The 17,826-nt window shown below is 51.3% G+C and overlaps 9 protein-coding genes across 9 annotated transcripts; 4 read left to right on the top strand and 5 right to left on the bottom strand.

Moving 5' to 3' along the window:
* Nucleotides 1-110: 110 nt before the first annotated feature.
* K460DRAFT_338029 (NAD(P)-binding protein) lies at nucleotides 111-1,299 on the bottom strand (the record flags this gene model as incomplete). Its single annotated transcript, XM_040931032.1, has 2 exons — nucleotides 111-963; nucleotides 1,029-1,299. The coding sequence occupies 2 exons, from the start codon at nucleotides 1,297-1,299 to the stop codon at nucleotides 299-301; spliced, it is 936 nt and encodes a 311-aa protein (XP_040788199.1). The 3' UTR covers nucleotides 111-298.
* Nucleotides 1,300-1,316: 17 nt separating this feature from the next.
* K460DRAFT_312228 (proteasome component PRE4) lies at nucleotides 1,317-2,637 on the bottom strand. Its single transcript, XM_040930210.1, has 3 exons — nucleotides 2,512-2,637; nucleotides 2,315-2,462; nucleotides 1,317-2,256 (listed from the first exon to the last, which is right to left on the bottom strand). The coding sequence occupies exons 1-3, from the start codon at nucleotides 2,539-2,541 to the stop codon at nucleotides 1,652-1,654; spliced, it is 783 nt and encodes a 260-aa protein (XP_040788200.1). The 5' UTR covers nucleotides 2,542-2,637; the 3' UTR covers nucleotides 1,317-1,651.
* A 119-nt stretch (nucleotides 2,638-2,756) lies between these two features.
* On the top strand, nucleotides 2,757-3,686 carry K460DRAFT_377009 (uncharacterized protein; the record flags this gene model as incomplete). The annotated part of the gene is made up of 2 exons (XM_040934939.1): nucleotides 2,757-2,819; nucleotides 2,871-3,686. The coding sequence occupies 2 exons, from the start codon at nucleotides 2,757-2,759 to the stop codon at nucleotides 3,684-3,686; spliced, it is 879 nt and encodes a 292-aa protein (XP_040788201.1).
* Nucleotides 3,687-4,105: 419 nt separating this feature from the next.
* Nucleotides 4,106-4,945, top strand: K460DRAFT_405886 (N-terminal nucleophile aminohydrolase; the record flags this gene model as incomplete). The annotated part of the gene is made up of 2 exons (XM_040936896.1): nucleotides 4,106-4,203; nucleotides 4,258-4,945. The coding sequence occupies 2 exons, from the start codon at nucleotides 4,106-4,108 to the stop codon at nucleotides 4,943-4,945; spliced, it is 786 nt and encodes a 261-aa protein (XP_040788202.1).
* Nucleotides 4,946-5,487: 542 nt separating this feature from the next.
* K460DRAFT_286753 (uncharacterized protein) lies at nucleotides 5,488-6,240 on the top strand (the record flags this gene model as incomplete). Its single annotated transcript, XM_040928923.1, has 2 exons — nucleotides 5,488-5,552; nucleotides 5,613-6,240. The coding sequence occupies 2 exons, from the start codon at nucleotides 5,488-5,490 to the stop codon at nucleotides 6,238-6,240; spliced, it is 693 nt and encodes a 230-aa protein (XP_040788203.1).
* Nucleotides 6,241-6,703: 463 nt separating this feature from the next.
* On the top strand, nucleotides 6,704-7,607 carry K460DRAFT_377012 (uncharacterized protein; the record flags this gene model as incomplete). Its single annotated transcript, XM_040934940.1, has 5 exons — nucleotides 6,704-6,723; nucleotides 6,816-6,947; nucleotides 7,047-7,295; nucleotides 7,423-7,433; nucleotides 7,507-7,607. The coding sequence occupies 5 exons, from the start codon at nucleotides 6,704-6,706 to the stop codon at nucleotides 7,605-7,607; spliced, it is 513 nt and encodes a 170-aa protein (XP_040788204.1).
* A 2,744-nt stretch (nucleotides 7,608-10,351) lies between these two features.
* K460DRAFT_405888 (uncharacterized protein) lies at nucleotides 10,352-11,086 on the bottom strand (the record flags this gene model as incomplete). The annotated part of the gene is made up of 1 exon (XM_040936897.1): nucleotides 10,352-11,086. The coding sequence occupies one exon, from the start codon at nucleotides 11,084-11,086 to the stop codon at nucleotides 10,352-10,354; it is 735 nt and encodes a 244-aa protein (XP_040788205.1).
* A 1,312-nt stretch (nucleotides 11,087-12,398) lies between these two features.
* On the bottom strand, nucleotides 12,399-14,935 carry K460DRAFT_284362 (PLP-dependent transferase; the record flags this gene model as incomplete). The annotated part of the gene is made up of 2 exons (XM_040928730.1): nucleotides 12,399-14,812; nucleotides 14,860-14,935. The coding sequence occupies 2 exons, from the start codon at nucleotides 14,933-14,935 to the stop codon at nucleotides 12,399-12,401; spliced, it is 2,490 nt and encodes an 829-aa protein (XP_040788206.1).
* A 780-nt stretch (nucleotides 14,936-15,715) lies between these two features.
* Nucleotides 15,716-17,739, bottom strand: K460DRAFT_112107 (uncharacterized protein). Its single transcript, XM_040926560.1, has 4 exons — nucleotides 17,490-17,739; nucleotides 16,947-17,433; nucleotides 16,108-16,888; nucleotides 15,716-16,043 (listed from the first exon to the last, which is right to left on the bottom strand). The coding sequence occupies exons 2-4, from the start codon at nucleotides 17,317-17,319 to the stop codon at nucleotides 15,881-15,883; spliced, it is 1,317 nt and encodes a 438-aa protein (XP_040788207.1). The 5' UTR covers nucleotides 17,320-17,433; nucleotides 17,490-17,739; the 3' UTR covers nucleotides 15,716-15,880.
* Between the last annotated feature and the right edge of the window lie 87 nt (nucleotides 17,740-17,826).

Genomic DNA, 17,826 nt, shown 5'->3' on the forward strand with positions numbered 1-17,826 from the left:
CCGATTTCTACTCCACTTCCCCACGACAGCGGGGTTTGTCCCACTATTCCCCAAACAAACGTTCACCGTCTATCTAAATAACTAATGTAGGCTTCCCTAACAAAGAGACTGGCTCGTGGGCTTCTTGATCTTGACGGGACCGCTTTTCAAAGTTGTTTCAGCTCAAATGTACGCTTGCGCTTGAGCGACGAGATAGCTGAATATATGTTGCATGTTGAATCACAACTCGCAAAATTCTAAGTAGAGGTTCATCGTCCTGAAATTGAACTTAAGATGAGTTTCCTAGATTCACATGAGCTCACCTTCCGTCCCTGTCTAACACCTTTCGCCATGGAAACTCTTCCCTAAACCCAAGCATCTCCCTCATCTTTTTATTTGACACGGGGGCCTCTCTTTCACCCATCTTGCCCAAAATCTTAGTCCTTGGACACACTTTCCTCAGCCATTCTTCACTACTGCCCTCCTCCTCCGGTATCGTGATCTCATCATTCACCGCATTGAAGACCTGAAACCCCAGCCCATCTTTCTGAAGGCAACATTGGACCATATTACCCAAATCTCGAGAATCGGTGTATGACCAACCATGAACCTTGAAATCTCCTGGTCTTGAGAGATAGGCTTCGAACTTCTTGGTGTGCTGTTCGGGCTCAATAACGGCACCGATTCGTAGGCAGTAAATGTCGACGCCCTTGAAGCGGTTTGCAAAGCTGTGCGCTATGCGCTCCATGCAGAGTTTGCTCGTGGCGTAGACGTCCATGGGTTCAGTGGGTGAGTCTTCCGTCAGAGGGAAGTGTGGATAATCAACATCGCCTTCTGCATAGGTAGCGCCGTATGTTGTTAAGCTTGAAGCGAGGATGATCTTCTTGATACCGAGTTTACACGCAGACTCGATGATGTTGTACGCGCCCATTGTGTTTATTCGGAAGGTTTCGTTGTCTGGTATTCGCATAGGCTGTGGTATTCCTTAGGATTGATTTGTCAGTCCTCCAACTCTCTCGATCCATTTCAGAAGGAAGTCAAATATATACCAGCAAAATGCACCACCGCATCTGGTTTCTGTATTGGATCCATGAACGGCTCGCTCACTCTAAAGTGACAAGAGAGGCTGTTAAATGCTTGGGCGCCGTCCGTCAGGTCGGCCTTTAGCGTATGTACATTCGAGTTGTCCAACGGTACGACATCGACATTGAGGATTTCGTGTCCATACGAAAGTAGCTTTTCGACAACGTGACGGCCTGCAACACCAGAACCGCCTGTGAAGACTATTCTTTGGGCCGCTTTTGGCGTGGGTGAGGACATGGTGAAATCTCAAATCAAGACGAAATTGTACTTTGCACAGAACAGTGTAGAGATATCCTGGATACACGAAGCCACATCTCACTTAGATATATGCTCCTTATTTGGGTGACAAAGCTTCCCCGCTAGTAAGCTATAACTCGCCAACCTGGGCAGTTGCTATTGGCTATTATGGTAGACCTATATCACAGCTGACAAATCTGGGCATGACTGAGACGAAAGATATTATGCAGAAATCGTGATGTCATACCGGTATTGGTACATTCATTCATGTCTTTCATTCGACTATAGCCTTAGAGATCATCTCGCGGCATTTGTTCGAGTGTGATCCCTATTCGATCGTGGAGACTCCGGCTTACGCCGTCTGCGTACCGTATCCCCTGATCCTGTCCGCGAAGGCCCAGCTCTGGTTCTCCAGCTTCACGTCCTCGTCTAGATCAACGCCCTCGCTCGTGATGACAGCAATCGAATACTTGTCCATACTCCTGGCGTCCCTGTAGAAAAGAACCTTCATGCACTCCTTGATCTTGTCTACTGCCTGCTCTCTAGTGACGTTCTGTACTGATGCCTCATCTGGCAAGATTGTTCTCAAGAGCGGCTGCGCAAGATGCGCTCCAAATCCGGTGGCTAGCGAAGGCGAAGAGAAGGTGGTACCAAGGAGATCCGCGCTCGCCAGGAAAGGCTTCGACTCGCCGTCCAGACCGGCTATCAGCAGGTGATTCCACAGCGGATCGAACTTCGATCGGCGGTTGTACATGACTTTGGCGAGGTATGTGTGGAGGTTTTTCGCGTTGAGTGGCGTCTCGGCAGAGGAGTAGTTTTCGCGGATGTCGAGGGAGTTGAGGAGGCGGTCAAGGTACTGCATGTCTGAGACGTCGCCGCCAAAGCCTACCACTACCTCGTCGTTGAATTTCCGTAGGCGCTTAACGTCCGTGAAGCGGGCAAGTGAGCCATATGAAGCTATACATATATGTTAGCAAGCTCGTCTCTACTAGCTTGCGTTGTTTGATTGCCATACCCAGGTTGTCCGCTGCAATGACTACACCATCCTTGAACTTCGCCGCGAGGACCGAGGTACCGGTGACGATCGGACTCTGCGTATGCTGATTTGGGCCATCAGTCTGGAAGTGTGAAGGATCGTAGGCGCCATAGACATCGTCCCTTGGCTGTGATGAATCAGTACTGCTGTTGTTTGAGGTGGGTAAGACTACATACACGGCCCCAGGCTTGCGGAAGGTGGTTCATAGTGATCAAGGTAGCTGAGTCGCGTTTGTGAGAAGAAGAGTAGTCTGGAATTCCACGGATGCTTTGAAATTGGAGAGGGCGTTTGGAGGTAAAGGTATGGTTTGAATGCTCGTCAGGCAGTCGGTGGTTGCGCAGCTCGCCGCCAAGATGTCGTATGGCCCAAGCTCCATCCACATCAAACCGCGACGATCTTCCTCACGCATTGCCCAAGCAAGATGCTCGGAATTGACTACGCGAGTAGCGACGAGGAGGAGGTCGTACCGGCGACGAAGCCAGAGGTGAGGCTCACAAACGTACTCGAAGGGGTTCCGATAGCTACTAATATCAAGTTGACCAACTTCCCTTCAGTTGTTACGCTTCCGCCAGAACCTCTCTCCAAGCCTGCTCCTCTCGAACAACCTCGAATCCCTTTGGGTCCAGTCAATGGCCCATCCCAAGTTCCAACCGTGACGCCACCTCCCACAGAGGAGCAGTCGACCGATGGTGCTCTCCCAGGTTCACCATATGCATCGAACCGAGCTCTAGTTCAAAACCTCACACTGCCAACCGTACCCAACTTCGATATACCACCATCACCGCCCGGTTCGCCGTCTCAGAGAGCAACAAAGAAATTTGCACAGTTTCTGGACTTGAAGAAGAAGGGTCAGCATTTCAATCAGCGGTTGGAGGGTTCCTCAGTGCTGCGAGATCCCGGCCACTTGCAGAGGCTACTGGAATTTGCGCGCATTAGCGAAGAAGACTCGTATACGTCGACATTGTCCGAGGATGTCGCAGTGCCAGCGGTGTTTCCAGAGTGGGCGTATGTGGAGGAGTTGAGGGCTTCGCAGAAGCGGATCGCAAAGGCAAAGGAGGTCGAAAGGTTGAAAGCGCCACGAGAGACAATTGACTTTGTATCGTCAACAAGGTCTGGCACATCTAGTCGAACAGGCTCACCTTCAGGGAAAGCGTCACGACCGAGTGCTCCCGAGAAAGGCATGGCCGATCTAGACAAAGAGCAGACTCGACGATCGTCGTCCCAGAATCTGAGCAAACGGAAAGGGCTTGAGCACAGAGGCAGGGAGAACCCAAGTTCAGGAGGCGGACCGAGAAGTGGATCAAGATCTCCCAAGAGGAGGCGGTCAAGGTCGACAGACAGGAGAAGGTAATATGCTAAGCATGAACTTGATTTTCTTGATGAATGACTGTAATCAATGCTGTGTATTTTAATCTATGAAGGTGCTTCCTCGCTTGGATTGCTGTACATGGATTGTTCAACATGGGACGTCTATTGAAACGGTCTAGTTGCAACGGTCAGATTGTATGATGACACTTCAAATCATTGATCAGATATACAATGTGGTTATGTTACTTTAGCAACTGGTGGTGATGGAGCACTTTATGCCAAGAGATCCTGATATTGGCCCAAGCTCCCTCCAGGCATCGTGCACCGCGTAACGCCAGAGCTTCGTACCATCGTCAGCAAATAAACCCACCACGTTACCTCACAGCTCTCGACAACCAATTCTAAACTGGCCTGTAGCCTCTTTTGGTCTTTCTCCCTCTCAGGAACATCACAACTGCCGCAATGTTCACCCTTGCGCCTCCGCAGGGCGGCCTAGGCTACTCGTTCAAGCAAACTCCCACAGCTGCTCCATCAGGCGAGAGGCAACACGGTTTCTATCCGTAAGCAGAGTCCGTGTGTTCATGGCTGCTAAGTTTAACGTTGACTTTCAATAGTTACACCGACAACGGCGGTTCAACACTAGGCATCTCAGGCGCCGACTTCGCTATCCTCGCTGGCGACACACGTTCCACCTCCGGCTATAATATCAACACACGATATGCACCCAAGCTCTTCAAGATCGGTGGAGAGGGGCCGGACAACAAGGGTGCTCAGATAGTACTCTCAGTAGTCGGCTTTGCAGCAGACGGTGATGCGCTGAAGGAACGCCTCGATACTATTGTCAAGATGTACAAATACCAACACGGAAAGCCTATGAGCGTTTCTGCCTGCGCACAACGACTCAGCCACATCCTCTACAATAAGCGATTCTTCCCGTACTACGTGCACGCTATCTTGGGTGGTCTGGATGAGGAGGGTAAGGGCGCACTGTACTCATATGACCCGGTCGGCAGCTACGAGAGGGAACAGTGTAGGGCGGCTGGTGCAGCGGCATCACTCATCATGCCTTTCCTGGACAACCAGGTCAACTTCAAGAACATGTACGAGCCGGGCAGCGGAACGGGACACGAGCTGAAGTCGGTACAAGCGCAGCCGCTACCACAAGACCATGTCGAGGACCTAGTGCGAGATGCGTTCACGAGTGCGGTCGAGAGGCATATCGAGGTTGGTGACGGACTGCAGATGATGATCATCACGAAGGAGGGCATACAAGAGACATTCACAGAGCTCAAGAGGGACTAAGGGAAGCGTGGCTAAAGGAGGAATAGAGACTTTTACATGATCATAACGACTTTAGGATCTATGGCAGACTGTACGACTAGTATGACATGATGCCATGGAGTTATTGGTACTAGAACCAGTCTACTTACAGAAGAAGCCAGGATCAAAGTATACTGCTCTCATACACTACAGTTTTGTTGTGGTCACGTTCTCTCTATGCCATTGAATCTTCTTTGTGCTGACCGTTCCCTTGTTATTTTTGTTCTACCGCTCCACAGTCTCCAGATGCTTTGCGTGTTGTAGCACGAAATAAGTTGCAGCATTTCTTGGCAGGTTGGTGAGAGGAAGGAACGATGCCCTCACCTACCGCGCCTCAAGCTTGAAGCTCGAAGCTTGAAACTTTCTACATCTCATCTAAAGCTGAAGTTCTCCTGCGGCTCGCCTACAAGACCACGGTTCGCCTACCCTACTGCACACTGGATGTCGATGCTTCATTCTAGTCTGAGACACTGAGCTCTTCTATCCCGCATGTGTCTCAACGCTCTTCCCCCCACACTCCAGCAATGACAGCCAAAGACACAACAGTCGAAGTCCCAGCCTGCATCTATGCAGATGCCGCACCTCCCCAGTACGTCCCTCGGGCCAAGATTCCTTTCCGCTAGTCTTACTGACCACCACTCACCCATAGATGCTCCTTTGATAGTCTCGTCATCGTCATCGTCGGCCGTGCGCATAACAAGAAAGAATTTCAAGTCCATCGCGGCCTGCTAAGCCATTACTCGATCTTCTTCGAGCACATCCTACGCGATAAATCGGAAAATGAGATAGCAATGCCGGCTGAGGACCCCGAGGTGTTCGATACCATCACGTACTGGATGTATACCTCCCGATTGTGGGGGCCTGGCACGATCAAAGACGGTAAAATACCTTTGACGGTCGCACGGATCCTACAGCTCTACTTTTTCGCCGGAGCGAAGGGCATCGAGGCTCTACAGAACGCGACCATGACGCTCCTGTATCAAAAAATCGTGCAAGACTGGGAGACGCCTATTCAATTTGCGTCTATCATCTATGCTAGGACAGTGCCTGACTCTCCGCTGAGGAGGTTCCTCGTCGATTTTATGGCGGAAGCATGGAGCTTCAGTACGCTGGAGACGTACCGGACGACCATACCGAAGGACTTCCTGATCGACCTGTTGATAGCTTTGACGAGGCTACGGAAGGCACCTGGTATAGGCGTTGTTAAAGCAAAATGGGTCCAGGATTCAAATAAGGGATTCTGTGAGAAGTATCATTCTCATGGAGAGCAGGCGTAGGAATGATAGAAGATGAGAGGTAGGTAGAAGGCAGACTTTACACAAGCAGGATGTGGTTATCAACGTAGTACAATGTGAACAGCGGCTTGTTACCGTGGAACACTGATAGCGCGTGAGGAGTTATGACACGTCAATAAGATCGCAATCATACCTTGTAGAACGATCTTTACTGTGATAGAGACTCGGCCATGATGCTGTCCCAAGGTTTCCCAACACTACCTTGTTAGCATACAGGTGTGCCACATATAGTACTGTTGTAGAGGGTACTGACTTCGCCGGGTTCAGTAAGCGCTCAAGCACGTGGTCGTGCCTGGGGTATCCATTTATGAGGCGTCCAACTTCAACTATATGCGTTCCCAGCAGTGTGTCTCAAAAGAAGTCCAACAGCTCCTAGAACTCTTCAACGGTGGTCATTCCTGCAGCCAAGATGGCGAAACCTTAAATTGCGCCCTATGTCGGCATCATGTCACCATTCGCTTATAGGTATAGCCTTCTCTGTACTAAAGGTGCGTCATCCCCCTTGTCCTTGCATATCAGCCAAACAGTTCTTGACATATCTAACCACCGTGCCTTAGAACTCCCCGGTTTTCCAGCAATGCGAAATCGCGTACCCTGCCGATCTTTTTGGCCGGCTTGATGCACGCGTGTGGTAACAACACGCCGATTAGCATTACGAGTAGTTCTCCCTTTCTTACACGCGCTGCTTAGTGTGTATTTACTCTAACATCGCTCAAAAAGGATAATTGATCGATGCTGATCGCTTCCGCACATACCACAACGTCCTATCCTGCATTATATGCCACTAGCTTTCCTAATAATACCCTCTCTATTCAGCGTACTCTGGTCGCACTGTCGCTTTCACACCCTCAGTCCTTGCCAAGGGCTATTTCACTTTTCTATGAGAACTTTTGGGCCCACTGGAATGGGCTCATCAACCCCGAGAATATTCAAGCGACCGTCAGGACTATCGTTGGCTGCGATGAGAAGGCACAGAAGGTGATCGAGAGAACGAAGAGCGTTGGGGTGAAGAAGATCTTAACTGAGAGAAGGAGAGGGTTTAAAGCTCGCCAGAGCTCTCGGTCAAATCGTAGAAGCGGTGTTGCAATCTGAACCACGGAACTGAACACTGGAAGTGATCCACCAGGACTCAACCACTGGAGAGATCTTAACTGATGATACGAGCAAGGCGTTTGGTTCGTTGGTAAGTGTGCAATCTTCTGGTACAGTTAGAGTCAGTGTCATGCGAATACTAATATTTTGCTGCAGCAACAGATGCAAAGGGGGAGAAGGAATGCCTCTGGGGTTTTGATCACATGGGACGGCTTTGCGATCACCTGAGTCTTGAGAGACCCAGTGATAAAGGCTGACGAGCTCTACTATAAGAAGCAGGTCAGCCATGAAGTCCATACGAATGAGACCACCCAAAGTTACCCTTCCCCCTGGGACGATCCGAACGAGGATCCTGCTCCCCGAACAGCTACTTCAAGGTGGTTAATCAACGAACCCGTTCATGATATCGACGAAGCAGCTCATGTGCAGCTAAGTATCGACAAGCCTACGCCAAGGTCAAAGCACGCAGGTAGACCAAAGGTATCTTCAACGGCAGCACCTTCACCAGCACAGTCACGCGGAAGCGCATTGCCACTACTCCACATCTTATCTTCTCTCACCCGCGCAAGGTGGAGTATCACTACCGCCTTGCTAGCATCGCAAAGAAGCACTCTGTCTTCATGCCGTGTTACGCCTTGTGCTACCTTGCCCGGTACAGAGACCAAGTTATAGCGCCGCGCAAGGACGGCCACCGAAATTATGCAGGCGTGGGACTCTCGTCGTGATTCGTTTGATCTCAAGTGGGCGTGGTGCATGGCGTGTGACGACGAGATGTTGAGGATGAGGATTGGGGGTCTGAAGTGGAGTAAGTTAAACGGGCTGAAAGTCTTTGCTTCTGTGTTGTCGTAAATATAGAAGAGTCTGTGGAGGATTTACAACCTGATGTTGTGTATATCTAGTCGTTAAGAGCTCATGTAGATGCCTTGATTCCTGATGTTGGATATCTTGAGTCTCTCAGAACTGGTAATTGAAACGCACACTTATCTTCCCGTAAACGTCAACTAGGAATTACCAATACTTGACCTTGTTTATCTGTTCTAGGTTTCTAAGCCTTGCCCAAGACAAACTGAAGACTAGAAATGATCCACACCGCCATCACAAATTTCGCACGCTTACACACACAGCCATTTAGACTAGATCTTGCACATGCTAACTCTTGAAATTTTTTCAGCACTTCTTCCGTGCTCGATAATGCACTTATGAGGCACAGTCGATACACTCCCCACTATACGTACGTGCCGTGCACGCCGCATCGCAGCAAGCCTCTTCGCCGAGGTAATTGGCCTGTCAGGGATTATACACGTTAGCAAAGAACACATGACGGCCCACAAGCGTCAGGCCTTCCAACGTTGGGCATTGGCTAGTGCTGCACGAGCGTCGTGCTGCTCCGCTGGGTATACCTGGACCAGAACGACGAATCGAGCCAGGTTTTCCTCGCGTGGAAATGGACTGGGATCCATTGCTGACGGTGGTTGCCTGGTCGTATTCGCGTTTTCTCGTCTCGACGGGTGGACCTTCGGGCTGTCGATGAGTTGATGACTAGCATCTCTTACGTCTTCAGAGGCGGAATCCTCAACGTCCAGCCAGCCCTTGTTCCATTGGACGAAAAGAAAGTGTCTAAATCAATTCCCACATGCCAGCACATCGCAGCACTTGAGCGCTTCCCCACTCTATCCCATCGTCTCCCGCCCGTCTGTCCATCAAAAGTCCGCTCGACAAAAAGACGTTCGTTCGTTTTCGCGCCTCGTGGACCCAGAGAACGGTGCTTTAAGCGCCCGCTAAACCCACCACCCCTGGCCCTCACCCCTGCTCCGGCCTATCAACTCCCTCTTCAGCCATATGATTGGCTGGACTAAAGACGGGAAGGTGACCAGAGCGTTGGGATGGCTTGCCAGTCCCTCACCGGCGCGTTGATGGCTTCTGTCTGGGGGGTGGTCACTTGACCGGCGGAGGCGGGGAGGCGGGTATTGGAATGAGGAAGTGGAAGCGAATGGGGAGGAGCTTTGTGGGGATCTACAGGCTGTTGAACGCCGAGGTTGCGAGGGGCTAGAGGGCAAGAGCGCTGCGACGGTCGTAGTGGGTATTGGATGGACAAGCGCGGGTATATGGAGAGGCATTATCGGGAGGGATATGTTCTGCTTAATGCGGTGCTTAGGTGCGATCACATGGCCTTGCATTTGCCTCTGCATCATCCAAGGTGGCAGGGAATTTGGGGGAGATTCGACAGTATGATCCGAATTACGAGTGTCTCTCATGTGCAAGCAAAATAGACGGAGGGTATCAAAGTTGTTTGAAGAGATATGATATTCTTACTTCTCGTCTCGGAAGGCGGGTCATATGGACCACTCGCTACTTCTCTAGCAGGGCTCTTTTACCGCCAGCCCAATGCATGCATGCACGATCTACTCGCCAGCACACACACACACACACACACGTGCTCATCTCTTGCATGCGCTTCATCTCAAACCCAAGAAACAAGCAGGTCCATCCAATTGATGATGACCAACACCACAAGCGCCAGCCGGCGCACACCGCCGAATAGGTATCCGCGTTAGAAATAATGATCCCCAACGCCCAAGAATTTTCCGCACCAAAAAGGGCTATTCGTGAGCGAATAGCCAGGGTCGTGAGAGAACAACGTAAACATAAGTCGTTTCTCTAATGATGGGTAGTAAACAAAAGAAAAGTGGTGGTAGGGTGCAACAACCAGTGTAGCTGTGCGACGAAGCCAATGAAGCCAGGATGTTGGAAAGGAAGGATGCGATCGGATCGCCTGGACCCGAGAATTAGTTGGTAGGCCGGGGGATGGTGTATGTCGAAGAGGTATGGTGAGAATGATAGATGACTGGTACATGGCGAGGTAGTAAAAGATAAGCGCTGTGACTGGGGCGCCAGTAAAAGTCCACAAATGGTTCGTGAGGTCGTACGTGGCGGTTGCGTAACCGTCTCTGCTTGAAGCATAATTCCATGTAATAGGTGAGTCAGGTAACAGTGGATGCTTCTATTCCATCTTTCTCCTCTTGCCGCGGGGTGCGGGGTCGATTTGCGGGAACTGTGGCGCTTTTGCGTCGATGGGAGTGTGACTGTAGGTCACTGTTCGAGTAACCACTTCGCGCACACTTACGCGCCTTGAACGAGCAGGCTTCTTATCCAAGTCCCAGGTCTTTGGCGAAGCAGCGGAGAAGGGTGAGTGGATAGATTTCGCGCTGGCTGGTGACATTACCCCGGCAGGCGAATAGGGCGATTGGGGAATGTAGAGGCGGGGTGTCCGCGCCGATTGCGGCCGCGTGAATGGCGATGGAGGCGGGATGGTGACCATCTGAAGCTTTGTTGGAGGAGCGGACATGGGCGGCTCGTCCTTGGCCGGATCGCATCGACTGCAGCTGCTTGATCTTGAAGTTGCCGGCGAGTCCTTGTCTGCTGGAGCGCATGTGGACGTGAAGGACGCACTGGACGCAGAGGATGTTACTGAAACTGGCCGGCTGCCTTCGAAGATGAACCTAGAGCTGGTACCCGTGGACATTGGACTGGTGAGAACGGGCGACATGCTCTTCAGGAATTCCAGATAGGCAGTTGGGGGAGTAATGGGCGTCTTGAGATCGTCCTCGCGCTTGATGTTGGCGAAAATGGGTGTTGTTGCTGAATGAATCATAGGCGACCTGAGCTCGGATGGATAAGTAGCAGACAAAGGCGTCTTGAGCGTGGACAAGACGGGTTTGGAATCGGTGGCGGCCATGTTTGGTGAAGCGTGTGAATGAGTGACTCGGATTCCTGGTGGGTTGCACGGCGAGCGAGGGTGGTCTACACTGTGCCTTCTTCCACAGTGAAGTGGAAAAGCGAGGAGAGCGAGGCAGGCAAGCAGGTAGGTACCTCTTTGGCGCCGGGGAAGAGAGCGTGTTTATTGTACGTAGTTTGACACTAGCTCGCGGCGGATGCGCTGTTGTTGTTGGCCGCTGTGTGGGTCGTCGATGGTCGAGCTAAAAATACGTGGGTATGCGGGCGCGTAGCAACTATGAAGGGCGCACTGCCAGAGCGGGGCCTTCTAAGCGCCAGGCCTGGGGGGACTGAGGCCGTGCGTTGGCGAACCACCTTGGACGCCTCGAGGCTGCAATTGGCCGACGGGCAATGAAACCAAGTGTGTGATGGCCCCTGCAGGTCTGAAGAGAGCGGCCGGTCCGGTTGAGAAAGCTGATTCGTTGCGTATGCTCTGGAAGTGTGATGTCGGCTTGCTGGCGGGCGGCGGCGAAGGTAAACACGACCCACGCACAAGCAGGAGGCTCGTAATCGGGAGTCTGAGCAAACGTGGCAACCTAGTCAGGCTGTCTATCTGGAGCAGAAGAATGAGGACCTGCGACGAGCTGACGATCAGACGCTGGCGTCAGAAGGTCTCAAAAGAGAACAAAGTCAACCGCTGCAGGATCGAGAAGGGCTGGAAATAGAATTGCAAGTAGTGCTCCTGATCTCGTGGGAGCATTAGACCATTTTATGTCTTGCTTGCAGCCGCTGTGTCTTCTCTATGCTGCTTGAACATGTCGCGCGCTTCCATTTGATACCGTGCCTTTGCCCGCTTAGCCACCCGTTCGACGTTACCGACACCTTTTTCTGCTTCGTTGCTGAGCGCGCGCCTCATAACACCAACCCGTTAGCCCTGTCAATACACAGGCCGTAATGGAGGTGGCTGCTCAGGCCATCCTTACAGGCCACAGTACCTTGGGAGAGTTTTCCATGAAACTCCAATCACCAGCGCTTACACATGACCCTTCCAATCCATCACGAGTGCCTATTACCTTGGCTCGACGACGCGCCCTAAGTCTTTATCGGCGTTCCTGGCCTAACCTGCCCGTTGGACGCCTGTTGTTGTTGTGCTGCTGACCCCAAATAGACCAATTGTCGTCTATTGTTGTCTGTAAGCTGAAGCCACGCGCGGAAGCCCCAAGCGTATGGTACTGCGGTACGAGGCCCGACAGCTTAGTCTTCTGCAAAGGGAAAGATCAGCTAGTTTAACTGAGTCGCGACGACACATCGACACATAGAAGTCGACGCTGTCCTTAGCCCACAAGAGCATGCAAATGGCCGTTTTGATCGACCTCATCATCCCGAAATGGGCGTACTGCATCTCCGACCGTGATAGTGGGGTTTTGTCCCAAGGGCGAAGACACCTCTCCCAAGGGCATATGGCAGGTATGCTCTCCAAAGAAAACACGGCCATCAAATCGACGTGTTTTGGAAAGTGTAACAAATGGCTCCTGGTTCTTTTCGGCGGTTTGTTGGTCGATGCAAACCATCTGGCACCGTCGACACGCTCCTAGCATCTCGAAATATTGTTGGCCAATCTGTAGGTAGCGCCAGTCGTCTTCCGCATAAGGGTCCTCGAGCCCAGGCGGGTAGGCTGGGTTCTCCGCAACCACAATGTTGGCTCTGAACACCTCCGCTTGTGCTGCCTTACCGCCCTCCGCTTTGATCAGTTCATTGAGGCGGTTGAGGCTCGATCGTGAGATGGTGAGAATGGGACTCTCATTTGATAGCAATATTGGCTTTGAAACGCACGCGCCGGGCCTGATAGAGACCGCATCTGGGAAAGCGCCGGGTATCTGCATAGCGCCAGCCCTCTGATATTTCTGGAGATGCGCCTTCGAATGTCTTGTAGAGCTATTTCCATCGCCAACGGCAGAGAAGCGTGCAAGATGACAAGCGACTCCGAGCGCCTGCGTGAAGAACAACGATATCTCGCTTGACCTATATGTTTTGGCACTAATCGAGTCTCCGCATACTCTGGCATTTGCACTCTTGTACACCGCTTCGTCTGCGTACAATCGTGGATCCGCCGACAGGGGTACAGTAATCTCGTGAGTACTAGTCATCTCCCGCAAAGCGCCTACTAAATTTATGCGTAATAGGCCTTTACCGAGATCAATGCTGGGACGAATGAGAGTCATCTTCGGGTAGCGCTTTTGGCTCAATGCTGCCCCAGTGCCTTGATGCACAAGACACCATTCACGATCCCACGCGAGGCCCTCTCGCCGTATTTCCCATGCATGCCCGCGCGGGACGCTGAACCCTGCACAGCTTTTTATAGGATACACCGATACGCTCTCCACGTGCAAGCGACTTTGTAGTGGTGGCTCGTCGACAGAGGATGTAATCGGGGCTGTGACTATTGGTAGGCTTTCTTGGACGAAGAATTCGCGCACAAAAGCGACAAATGAGTTCACGTCTTTCAGGGTACTCATCGCTCCGAAGCTGACGCGTACCATGCCGGTCGGCTTTGCACGGATCACATCGTTATCATTACCGCACCGTTGGCCGGCAGAGAAGTTCTCTCGCATTTCCCATGGCGCCAGCCCTAGCGACGACGCAACACCGCCAGGGTTGCAGAGGCCACCAGTCCGGAGCTGGAAATCCTTGATGGCGGCGAGCTTCTCCACCTCTGCATTGCTGACCCAGCCACCATATTGATTTCGAAGGTTGAATGCAACAATTGGCCCTTGCGTTACTGCATCGCCGTATGTAGAGGCCGGATCTTTGTAGATCTGGCACAATCTCTCGTCATTACCATGTCGTAGCGCAGATAGCCCCTCATACAGCATTCTGGCAAGAAAAGTGGTGTGCTTCGAAATCTGGTCCAGCGAAGTGTATAGCTCCTGGTGAACGGCCATGGCACTATCAAGCGCCATGATGCTGTGTATTGGTAAAGTACCATCCTCTAACCTCTCATGAAGCGAGTCTGCCTTTTTTGCATGCCATTGCTCCTTGAGACACACGACCATTTCAACAGTGCCACCACCAAAGTAGCGGCGCCTGTCAAATACCGATGCTGATGCTTGCCTGACAATTAAAGCCCCAAGATCGGGGAAGCCGAACATCTTGTACAGGCTCAATACAGTGAAATCGGGTGCATTCTCAGCATCTCCGAGGTCAAGTGGCGAGGTCGAGACAAGGGCTGCGGCGTCCAATAGAGTGTACACTGCCTGCTTGTTCGTGCGTATACGACGTGACCAATCCGAAGGTAGGCGACGTCCGTTCATATTTGATTGCGCCGGATACGCGAATAGCCCTGCCCGACCAGATCCGTCGTCTTGACACTCGATCCATTCATTAGCCTCTGCGTCTGATGCGAAGCACTGATGCTCCGCCGCTGCCTCGCGTACTCCTATCAGACTCGTGTGTGCGTCCCGGTGGTACCCATACCAAAACCCCTGCTCTTGCTCCCGGAAGGCATCCATGACCAGCTTTATACCAGCAGTGGCGTTGGCTACGAACACCAGATCGAATTCTTGCGGGTCTGCATTGAACAATTTCAGCAATCGTAGTCGAATATCTTCAATTCGTCGTGTCGTCAACTGTGAGGCGTTGGAGGCAGAATGGGGATTGCCGTATAGATTGGATATCATGTCAGCGGAGAAGCGCTCGATCAGCGACTTGGAGTACAGCGTGGTCCCAGCGTGGTCAAGGTAGGTGGTACCTGGCTAGAATCAGTATTGAACTCAGGCATTTCCAGGTATAGCTTACCTTGCAGCATAGGATATTCCCTAGCACGAAGCTCCTCGATCGCATTGTCATAGCTGATGTAGGTCGCCTCCTCCATAATAACGGATAGAAGCTGGTTCGACTATGCTCATCCGCAGTCCCTAAAAGAAGAAGAAGAGAAAGAAGAGCTTAAAAATCCCGGGAAGCGACCCATTTGATGCTGAACGTAGTGTATGCGAGAGTGGGGGAATGTGAATGGTGGAGTTCCAACGCGATACGGCGAGTCCCGATCGCGCCAAGCACGGTCAAAGGGCAGTGGAGGCCGCTACTGTCTTGCGGAGATGATAGGCTATGGCCTCAAGCTTTTGAAAGGAATTGCTTTTGGCAACAAGTTCGTGTGTGAGATTCGACAAACTCTAATACTAGAGTTCTCCGCACCTAGCACTTCGAAACGTGGGGTGTCGGCACAGCCCGAGATCATTAACCACTATGCCCGAATGGGACAACGATCTATAGGTCGAGTCTGCTTGTTATTAAGTTCGTAAGGGATGACACTCGTTATGGCATGGTCAACGCTGGCTAATTGGTCTTGTCTTTAGGCTATTCACTCGAGATTCCACATGAAATTGGACATTATTCACCAGTACGTATGCGGTAAAATCTATAGTCTTCATGAACTTGAAACATAGTTTTAGGGAGTTGCAATACATTACTCTACATGTTGGCCAGGTCATTGCTGGCTTGCAGTAAGACACTTACTCTCAACTTTGAAAGATGGCCATGCCTTGCTGTAATACACTATCCTAACACGTACTCTGAAGCTACTGAGTGTATCTATCGAGTACGTTTCTGGACTTCATTGAGGAGCACTTCTGTCCAATAGTAACGCCAAATATTCAAATAGAGTGAGTGGAATTAGCATCTCTGGATCACAGGCCGCGTTCAGAGTGTCTTTCCTGCTAGGATAAAAGTTTCCAACATTGTCCTGTATCAATCCGATTGATACAATTGATTGTTTGAGGCCTTAGTGTCTGACACAGTCGTCTTTCCCAGATAGTATGTTCTAGGTCAGTTCTTCAATGGCTAGTCTGATATCCAAACAGAGCCCAAAGATGTGACCAACAAGGTAGGATGCTCGCACGGCGGCCATTCGTGTCGAAAAATCGACGTGAGCAATCCTCGTTCTTCTGATTGGGTCCCGCTCATTCAGGAGGGTGATGTCGCGACTAAAGGTACTGGAGTTGGCATTTGGAACTCCTGCAAATGATATGAGGATACTTTAAGACTTACGTGTCGTGCCTGTATTTGTAGAGAACCTGCTTAAGGTCTTCTTCGCCAGCGTCGGCAGCGAGGTTGGAGACGATGATTCGGCCCGGGAGTCTCTCCCTTTCTTCAACCTCGCGGTAGCGCAGTTCTTCTTTCATGGTGTGTTGGATGATGGTGCTTAGCTCCTCTTCTGCTCGTTTGATGATAGCGTTTTTGTGTTGCTGAGCAACCTGCCCATCCAAGCCAGCGCTGAAGACGTATGTAGTCCAGCCCTTAACCAGCTCCCATTTGAATCCCATGACTTCTAGCTCGAGCGCAACCGCATATGGAATACTTCTCTCATAGAGACCGATAGCTTTGTGGTCAGGAGCATCGTTTTGAGCCTCCGACCCTTCCGAATGTTTCGCACCAAGGAAGCAAGACATGTGAGTGCCGTTGTGGACTGAGTTATGTGACGACCGGTCGCGTGACGGCGAGAGCATAGCCACTAATCTGCTACGAAGGACCTCGAGGTCGTCGTTATCGTCTTCATGGAGGTCTCTGCTCGATGAGTGTGTGTTTCGATCGAGATCGTCAAGCATCCTTCTCGGGTTGTTGTCTATGATCGCCTGGCTCGGTGACAGTGTTCGTTTTTCGAACTCAGCAAGCATTCTCTTTGGGTCGTCACTGATGTCGAACGCACTGAGAGAAACCATGCTGGAACGCTTTTGCAGTCGGTCCAGCTCTGCAAGCATTTTCTTGGGATCATTCTCGACATTTGACTCGTGTCCCCGGCGCAGTGAGACGTGTGGAGCTTCGCAGACATCTTTGAAAGCATTAGCTGCATGTGTATACACGATTGGGGATGGTTTGTGAAACAGTACCTGCGGTCATTGTCGTGTCCATGGTAGTTCGCGGCACGCTGACAGTACCGTCTTCCAAGCCTTGCTTCAACTGCTCAAGTCCTGATTTTCCGGTGTCAGAGTCGCTGCCCTTCAAAACTGCTGATCCTAAGGTGTCCGGGAGGTCAAGCCCAAACACTTGTTCGGTGGGCGCCGCTGTCGGCTTTCTTGCCTTCTTGTGTTGTATGTCTGCGCCGTCACGTCCTTGACTTGCTTTAGCTAGGATGTCTGAAATGCTGGCAAATTGACGGTCAAGAAGACCCTTTATCGCATTCGAGCTGGTTCGTGGGCGCCGGTCCATCCATGCAGTGCTGTACTTGCCTTTGCGGGCGGAGGAGTGTCTGGTAGGCTGCATGCTCAATCCTTACTCTTATTGTCTTGTGAAATACGTACCACAGTCTGAATGTCTTCAGAAGCTCTAAGCGTTTCTGGGGTGGGTGCTGTGAAGCTCTTTGAGGACTTCCAGCCTCTGCTTGACCTGTTAGATTGACACAGTGAAGCTGCCCGGTGATTGAATTGGAGTACCTCAATGAAGCATGTTTCACTGCTATCGTATAGCACAAGAAGAGACCAACTGCGTTCGGCGAAGAAGCGGTCAAGTTGCGTTGTTTTCGGGTGCAATTGGGTGAGGTTGTTGTTGATCTGACGGCGTGCAGGATAGGAAGGCGCGCCCTGGCAATAGGAAGGCGCCACCGCCACGGCGCGCCTACCAAACACCTGAGCTCAATGGAAATGCCAGTTTATGAGACCTTTACTCCATGCATAGCTCTTTTCGCATGAAGACCTCTGATTAATCCAAGGAAAGAAGTCTAGGACACTACAAGGTCCTATTCACATCTCGCAAAGCTTGAGAGAAAGACAG

The sequence above is a fragment of the Cucurbitaria berberidis genome, assembly GCF_010015615.1.
Source record: "Cucurbitaria berberidis CBS 394.84 unplaced genomic scaffold K460scaffold_3, whole genome shotgun sequence".
Lineage (NCBI taxonomy): Eukaryota > Fungi > Ascomycota > Dothideomycetes > Pleosporales > Cucurbitariaceae > Cucurbitaria > Cucurbitaria berberidis.

Bases quoted from the DNA above. Each gene is read 5' to 3' on its own strand.
- K460DRAFT_312228 (XM_040930210.1), bottom strand. From the start codon at position 2,541: ATGAACCACCTTCCGCAAGCCTGGGGCCGT. The intron at 2,463-2,511 runs GTATGTAGTCTT...GATTCATCACAG, and splicing joins TTCCGCAAGCCTGGGGCCGT to CCAAGGGACGATGTCTATGG. The intron at 2,257-2,314 runs GTATGGCAATCA...ATATATGTATAG, and splicing joins CATTGCAGCGGACAACCTGG to CTTCATATGGCTCACTTGCC.
- K460DRAFT_112107 (XM_040926560.1), bottom strand. From the start codon at position 17,319: ATGCAGCCTACCAGACACTCCTCCGCCCGCAAAGGCAAGTACAGCACT. The intron at 16,889-16,946 runs GTACTGTTTCAC...ATGCTTTCAAAG, and splicing joins GGACACGACAATGACCGCAG to ATGTCTGCGAAGCTCCACAC. The intron at 16,044-16,107 runs GTAAGTCTTAAA...CAGTACCTTTAG, and splicing joins TACAAATACAGGCACGACAC to TCGCGACATCACCCTCCTGA.